The following is an 8,723-nucleotide window of genomic DNA, read 5'->3' as shown; positions in this document are numbered from 1 at the left end:
CTTTTTTCTAGGTGTATATAATAATATCTTATTCTTTCATTTCCATTCTGAAGTATGTAAGACAAAACCAGATAAATAAGAGAAGTTAAACTATGCCTGCCATCTGTGAGAGATTTAAGTTTTTATAATTTCAAAAATAAAATAAAATTAAAAATAAATTAAAAAATAGATAAAAACGTTTAATAATAAAAAACAGTTGCGTGTATTTAAGTATATATTATATACGTGTGTGTGTGTGTATATATATATCTTTAGCACTAATGGATATGAATATTATGATTAGAATATTAATTTTAATGAAAAAAAATAATATTTTATAAGAAAGAAAAGACAACTGTTCATCAGCACATTAACAAAAGTATGCAAAAAACAACAACAGAAAACATATTCAAATTTCTATGCTCAAGCCTGGATTTCCTTACCATATTTACTAAATAGATTTTCTATTTCCTCTTCTGACACAGAGTAAGTTAAGTTTCGCACATAAATACGGCCCGACTAAAAAAAAAATAGAAATTTGTATTATTTTAGCATAAACAAGTCATATAAATGAACCCTATGTAAAGTTAAAAAGCATTCACTAGGCAGTCTAAATCTTCTTTACAAAAACAATCTGTTTATTATTTACATCAATGGCTTTCTAAAATAACTTTTAATTGTAAAATTTTAATTTTAAACTCATAAAATCTTACCTCAGCTACAGATTCTTCAGGTTCAGTTTCAGGATTCTGAATAATAATGATAATAAAAATAAAATTATAAACCAAATATGATATTCAAGGAATGTTACATTTTAAAAGAAACAGTCATGTTTTTTTTTCCTGCATGCTAAATTAAGGTGAACCAAAACCAACAATGAAAAAATATATTTTTTTATAGTTAATAGAAACCCTCAGTGTTAAACAAAGCTTTAAACTATTAGAACAAATTACTTAATACTTAATAATACAGAAACATTTTATGAGTTCTGTCTTTAATGATTCTAACCAGAAATAAGTTTAAAAGACCGTTCAACTGAACTTTAAATAGTTACAATTGTATTAGTATACAAACAGACATTAATTGGCAATTTTAAAGTTCAGTAAATATTGTAATTTGTTTAATTTAGATGTAAGCTAGAGGACTTGAGGTCAAGCAACTCCTAGAAATATCTAGGACAAATGTAGATTGTAAATACAATGTTCCATGAAGCATTGTGAAGTTAGTTTAGTTAGAGAATGAGATGAAAGATAGTTAAGGATATAGATAAGAGAGGTTGAGTTATTTGAAGATAAAGAACGAAACAGTCAGTGTTAGCTCTCATGGTTACTATGAACAAGTTGATTTGTTTTGTGTTAGTAAATGTTATTTGAAACGTAGGTCTACAGCAATTTTGCTACAGTACAAGTATTCAAGTTTGTAGAAATGTTAAAGAAAGATAATGTCATTCATTATCATTAAGTGGACTGGACATCAAATTATTTGAGTCAGATGATATAAAAGAACCCGTCAAGAAAAGAACTACACTACAACAATACTTTGAGAAACCGTACAACAAAAAACTATGCTAGTCAAAGATCACCGACACTTACTTTCTTCTGTTTCTCACTTATGACTTGTTCAACGTCTTCTTTCCTGTTATACTTAACAACACTAATTCTTTGACCATCTGCAAAGTCCGTTCAATATTAGTGACATCTAATTACATAAAGACCAAAATGAATCTTGCTTCAAATAAAGATAGTCCTTGTGTAGCTTTACGCTTAACAGCAAACAAACAAAAAAGGAAAGAGTGGGATTTCACCCTTTAGAAACAAGTACCAGACAGAGATGATAATAATAATAGATATTATGAATAGGATTGACTTATTTGGAATGCTGGATTGTAAATTTGTGGAGGGAAAAAGGTATTGTCGGTTTGTAGCTAGATTTATTGAAGTATTTGAATAAAGAGGTCTTGGAGAAAGGTTTATCAAAGTATTTGAAGTAAATAAAAAGGCTCTGCCCACTGCAAGTACTGAAACCTGGTTTCTAGCGTTATAAGCCGCAAGACTTATTACTGATCCATCAGGGAGGCTTCTTCTCTTTAATGATAATCAGTGAACTGTAATTTCACTCAATGATTCACTATTTCTCATAGGAACAAATTTATATCTCCATTTTAACTTTTCTTTAATTTAACTTAAGTGATATAACGCTTTATCAACATTAACAATATAAAAAATTATGAATAAAGAAAGCGTTTTAATATTATGTAACAAAAATCAAATATACAGATCATTAAAACTGATTTTTCTAGAATCCCTGGGGTACATTTAAAGATTACATATATTTGTTCATACTTATGATGGTTTTATGACACGATTTAACTTAAAATAAAAAACTCTGTCTATAAAGATAATTAACTTTTTTTTTTGTACAAAGCTATACAATGGGCTATCTGCACTCTGTCTACCAGAGGGAATCAAAATCTGGATTTTGCATTGTAAGTCTGTAAACTTACGGCTGACCCACTGGGGGGAGATAATTAATAAACACAATACAATTTGGTCAGACAGTAAATAAAAGTCTTCTTTATCAACAATGGTTGCAGAGGCTACGAAACAAACTGGTTATACATCGCATAAAAAATTGGTTATAAAGTTGTATAGAAGCATTACATAACCTCACTTGTAGAAGACACTTACCAAGAAAGCCTCTATGCTTAACGAGGCCCTGCTTCATGTCCTTTTCTGTCCGAAAACCAACATAAGCAATCCCTGATAAGATGAAGATAAAAACTTTCAGTTATACTCTTTCTAAAACAAAAAAAAAACAACTGATTACTAAAAATGCATCCTGTCCAGAAATAAGATAACTGAGTTATAATAAAATTCAAACATAATAAATATGCATAAACAGTCAACTTGAAGTTAAATTAGCATCCCTAATTTCTGCACACACACAAAAAAATTAAAACTTATTCACTTAGAGCAAGAGTTACCATGTACACCTTACCTTTTACTTTTGGAGGTAATCGTAAGCTTACTGGTTTCAGTGGTTTGAAGAAGTCCCGAATATGCTTCTAAACCGTGAAATATTTCGTATTAGAAATATATACTTCATTCCAAAGGAACAACAAAGTTTAATGTTTAACAAATAAAATCTGATATTTTAAGCCAAAGATTCGTGGGCATAGAATTGTACAGGAAATAACGATATAGAAATTTAAGCCTCGTTAAAACTGTGTAACAACTTTTTTTGAGTAATGTTAGTGTTCAATCTCCGACTGGTGAAGGTTTTCATAGATTTTTTTCTCACTTAAGTGCATAGTTAACCTACTATATTTTTGAAGAATTCACTGAAAGAGTTTAGAAATTGTACTGTTAGAATTTTGTAACCATTATGAATCACTTTAAAATACATGCAAATACGGAAATTAAATAACAGTGCTGACAGGCCGAGCAAAATTTTACCCTTAATGAGAACCTTTTGGATTAATTTTTTAGGTACTGTTGTAAGAATTAATATCTTAACACTATTTATATACTCTGTGTTATAACACTGTTACACAAATTAAATTGTCCACTAAAAAAATAAAAGTACAGGGATCATTTCAAACACTATAAATAATTTTTGTAAGTACTTGGAGAAAATATAAATACTAACTAATGAAAAGAAATTCCGATAGTCCTTTATCCAATTTTGTTAAATACCTAAAGACTCGCAAAAAATATTTTATACAAGTAAATGAATTTCAATACCTACTTTTTTACATTTGTAAGGAAGCCCTCGAAGTTTTAAAGTGAATTCTTCGTGACTTGTTCCTTTTTTATCTTGTTTCTATGAGATAGTATAACATTTAAAATTATGTATAACAATTCTGCATATAAAAAAATGTCAGATTGGCAGAGAAATGATTTTAAGTTAAACCTACAACTGTCTTATGATAACCGAAAACTCGAATATTTTCTTTATCACAAACACTAATTTAATAACAAAATTAAATTTCTGATTTCAAATTTTACTTTTTCTTTATCAAAATTATAGTTTATTTTACAAAGTGAAAAATTTCTCAAAGTATTGATAACAGCTTGTTTCCATATATATTTATTTAATTTCTGTATTGCATATTGGTATATAGAAGACATATTAGTGCTGGAAATAAACAACCATATAACACCAAAATGTTGTTTTTATTTAATTAGACACTCAACGTTTTGCTTTACAGCATCTTCAGGAGTGTTCATTAAAACATAAATCAAAACTGACAGTAGAAAGCTTCAATATTAATACGTTTCTTTGTATTTTTGTTGATTTATAACAAAAATGTTATTTTGTTAAACGAACAGAACTGTTTTTCGAAGTACAAACTTTGCGAATTCTGAATTTGAAAAACTGATCATTATTACATGGTTTTGGATAACAAGTATTAAAAAAAGTCATGTCACATTATAATTTTCGGAAGTACTAAATACATTTACATTATAACAACCAAAAATGAAAATAATTTCACTCTGAAGTCTGCAAATTGATGCATTATAAAACAACATCATCTAATAACAACTCTTCTGACTTACTTTTGGACTCTCTTCTTCACTGTCTTCAAGTGAAGAACGTCCACTGTCTGTCTCGATATCATCACCACCAGCAGATGGCACCACTTTAGTTTTCAAGTACTTTATGCAAAGAAAAGTGCAGGGTAATTTCACAAAATTCACATACAAGTCGTATAACAGGCAGGTGTTTGTTTATACAGGATACTTCTGCCATTTTAAAAGATACATCAAATACAATGATGAAGAACTTACCCCCCAAAGATGCTCTTTTTACCATCATAATTCAGAACTCTTAATTAAAATATGCATACATTATATTCATATGATCAGTACAGTAAGGGAAAAAGCTTTCGTATCGAGCAAATTCTAATAATTTTTCATGTTCTGGAACTATTTTTTATCGTTTCATGATTTTAATGTTATTTTAAATGTTCAGATGACATTTTAATAACTAAACACAAACTAAAATAAAACCACTAACCAAACTCTTCGACCTAAACATTTAAAGATAACTAAAGCATGGAAATTTCAAATACCAACGGAAAGGGAAAAAATAAACAAAACATGTAGTACTTAATCTAATATTACACCACACTTACTTCTAGATCTGACAATCCTTTTGAAGTTTCTTGAACTGCTTTTACACCACATTTTTCTGTCAAGTCTGCAACCATCAATTAGTATATTATCATCCTTGTAAATTACAAATTGTAAAAGTAAACACTTTTTGTTTTAACTTGATAATCTGAAAACAAATATTAGTGGGATAATACGGAAGATAAACCAGAGCAGTAGCATAGTAGAGAATTAAATTCATGTACTGTTTAACTGTCTCTCTGTTAGAGCTCATTCTGTCTATTAATTACATTTACTGACACTGTAAAATGTAAAAATATGAGAAATATCTCCTCAAAATACGACATATTCAAGCAGTGTATATATTTCTACAACACATAAATGGAGAATATGAAAATAAAATTTACCTATCAGCAGTGAATATGAACAGACTTTACATTGATTCACTAACTTCACAGCAAACATGACAGCAATGAAGGTTTTTTTTATTAGTATCGTTTGTTTGTAATTAGGCATAATGTTACGCAATGGGCTATTTATGCTGAGCCCACCACAGGTACTAAAACACAATTATACAGGGTTCAGATGGTTTTATTGTCTTGAAATTTTTACATGTTTTACTGTAAATTCTGTTTGCTGAATCCGAAAATGATATCCATTTTTCTCCATCACGTACAGATTTTTCACATAACTAAGTACATATAAGAAAGACCACAACCTGTAGTTTTGAGACTAAAAGATGTAGATTTCACAAAAAAAATCAGGATGAATGAACAATGCACATATGCCTCTTTTTGCTACTTCTCAATATTTTTTATCTATTCTGATTTATAAGGGTTCTCTATTTATTCTAAGATTAACTATATAGTTTTCTTCAGTAGAAGTTCTCAGTTAATTGAATGTCCACCTCATGGGCGTACGTATCAAACTTATATGTGGGTGTGGTAAATAGAACTGTACCTCCCACTTATAACGGTAACACAAACAACTTTGCCCACCCAGTTTCAGATTCCAGAGTGATAAACAAAATAGATGAATCATTAATAAAATTTAGGTCCCCCAAAAATAATAAAAATAAAAAAGAAATTACATACATTTACCAGTTAATAAACCACTTTATAAGGTCTCCTTAGTCATGGTTATTGATGTTTTCTAATCTACATATTTCCAGGATGGAGTCGTATTACTTCACTGACCTGGGTACTACTACATTATTCTTTTGTAGATAATAGTTACAACTTTAGGCTATCGTCTTTCTGTTTAGAATAATTTTGCCCTGCGACTCATGTATTTATTTATTCACAAAAGTAAATGCAACTGGTAATTTGCAGCTGATTTTGTAACTAACAGGGGGAAATCATTGTCTAACGCACATGCTGCCATTAGGCCTAGCTAGGAGTCATCACCTTGTGTTTCTGGCAAGTGCACATGCTGCCGTTAGGCCTAGCTAGGAGTCATCACCCTATGTGTCTAGAAAATACACATGCTGCCGTTAGGCCTAGCTAGGAGTCATCACCTTATGTGTCTAGAAAATGCACATGCTGCCATTAGGCCTAGCTAGGAGTCATCACCTTGTGTGTCTAGAAAATGCACATGCTGCCATTTGGCCTAGCTAGTTGTCATCACCTTGTGTGTCTAGAAAATGCACATGCTGCCATTAGGCCTAGCTAGGAGTCATCACCTTATGTCTAGAAAATGCACATGCTGCCGTTAGGCCTAGCTAGGAGTCATCACCTTATGTCTAGAAAATGCACATGCTGCCGTTAGGCCTAGCTAGGAGTCATCACCTTGTGTCTAGAAAATGCACATGCTGCCGTTAGGCCTAGCTAGGAGTCATCACCTTATGTGTCTAGAAAATGCACATGCTGCCGTTAGGCCTAGCTAGGAGTCATCACCCTATGTGTCTAGAAAATGCACCACATTATGTGTTTTTCATGAAAGAGGCCAAGAAACTCCTGCTCTATAGAAGTAACAAAATTTTACTTTATTTTACGCAAATGTTTAATTTTAGAACATTGAAATTTATTTATTTCTATTGAACTATGTGTATATTTCTCCATGTCAACACTACTACAAAGCTGTAGTTTTGTGGCTGCAGAATTTGTGACACTGTTCACCTAAATAAGTAACTTGCGTATGGTAATGAATAATCAGTGACATTACCTGGCTCAACACTTGAAGAAGTAACATTTTCATTTGTTTCCTTCACAGCAGTTGGAATGTCATCACTCCATAATGGTTTTGTTGTACGATTCTTGTGAACCTCCAGAAACTCTCTAAATTCTGGATCTTCACTAAGCTACAGAAAATATTAAAGTATTAGCAGACAAATAACATTACACATCTAAATATAACAGATGACTGATTATTTGATAAAACTGATGAAACAAAATCAAAGCTATCTTTGAAAAGTAGCATATTACAAGGTTTACAAATTTTCAAATTGCTTCTACAAAATTTTCAGTCAATAGTGTTGTTACATTTCTCTCTGGATTAAAAAAAAAGATGAATTCTTATCATTTAGTTCTTTGTAAAAGTTTTAGGTGTCCATAAGATCAAGCAAACATTTTAATAAAAGTTAAAAGCTCCAAAGATAGGGAGACAATAAGTGGAACTTTGATCACAAATGACCCAAGTTAGAAGCTTGAAATTTTGTCTACAAATTAATGCAGGTTTATGAAACTAGTTACACCATCCTAAGTGAGTAACTGCTAGAGGGTCTCGTGATATAGCGATACGATATGAGTGTTGTATCATGAAGGTATGATACAATTGTATCGATACATCATCCAATACGATACAATTAATGTATCTTCATGAAATTTGGCAATCTTTCATTTCTTTTATCAAAAACATAACATGCAAAGTAACATAACAGAATAGATATACAGATATTAGTTTTTTATTTGACTTCTCTTGCCAGCTATAAATTGTGAAGTACTTAAATAAGACAGTGTTAGTAATATAGATAATAAATTACAGACAAGACTGTCAAACTTTGTAACAAACCATTGGTAAAACTTCTGTATCTAGATACGTATCGTATCGATTTACTATGATGAGATACGCACCCCTAGTAACTACCCACCACTTATAAATTTATTTATAAAATACCCTAGTAGTAATAAAGTCACTCAAGATATAAATATATACATAGATAACTATTATTTCCATAATTTATTATTAAACACAAACCATTTATAAACCATTATGAAATATCCTTATGTAGTATTTTACTGTTACTATTTCTATGACAGTTATTCTTACCCCTTCAAGTACTTTCTCCGATCTACTCTTCTCTTTTCGTTACACTTTTCTTCACCTAAATGTAAGAAAAATGTTCTAAATTTCTGCAATCAAAAATCTGGGTACTTTTTTTTTTTTACATCAACAAAAACATGGAAGACAAAACTTAAAAATTACTAAGTTAATCTTTGAGTTTTTACCTGTACACTTGAGTTTACACCATTAGTACGTTCAAGAAGGAAAACATTATAAAAGTTAACACTAAAAAAAACACACCATTAGTACGTTCAAGAAGGAAAACATTATAAAAGTTAACACTAAAAAAAACACACCATTAGTACGTTCAAGAAGGAAAACATTATAAAAGTTAACACTAAAAAAAAC

At 30.3% G+C, this 8,723-nt stretch overlaps 1 protein-coding gene across 1 annotated transcript in view; it reads right to left on the bottom strand.

Annotated features, from left to right (window-relative positions):
* The window catches only part of LOC106464577 (probable RNA-binding protein 19), a 38,222-nt gene that overhangs the window by 19,382 nt on the left and 10,117 nt on the right, over positions 1-8,723 (bottom strand). Inside the window, exons 4-12 of the mRNA XM_013924729.2 lie at positions 7,257-7,392; positions 5,117-5,181; positions 4,539-4,637; positions 3,727-3,801; positions 2,977-3,043; positions 2,667-2,738; positions 1,572-1,648; positions 693-728; positions 423-498 (exon numbers count right to left, since the gene is read on the bottom strand). Coding sequence (XP_013780183.1) covers positions 423-498; positions 693-728; positions 1,572-1,648; positions 2,667-2,738; positions 2,977-3,043; positions 3,727-3,801; positions 4,539-4,637; positions 5,117-5,181; positions 7,257-7,392 — 703 coding nt within the window. The remainder of the gene's footprint in view (positions 1-422; positions 499-692; positions 729-1,571; positions 1,649-2,666; positions 2,739-2,976; positions 3,044-3,726; positions 3,802-4,538; positions 4,638-5,116; positions 5,182-7,256; positions 7,393-8,723) is intronic.

This window comes from Limulus polyphemus, unplaced genomic scaffold (assembly GCF_000517525.1).
Source record: "Limulus polyphemus unplaced genomic scaffold, Limulus_polyphemus-2.1.2 Scaffold1693, whole genome shotgun sequence".
Taxonomy (NCBI): domain Eukaryota; kingdom Metazoa; phylum Arthropoda; class Merostomata; order Xiphosura; family Limulidae; genus Limulus; species Limulus polyphemus.
Note: the sequence above shows the minus strand (reverse complement) of the source record. Positions and strands in the feature narration are given on the sequence as shown.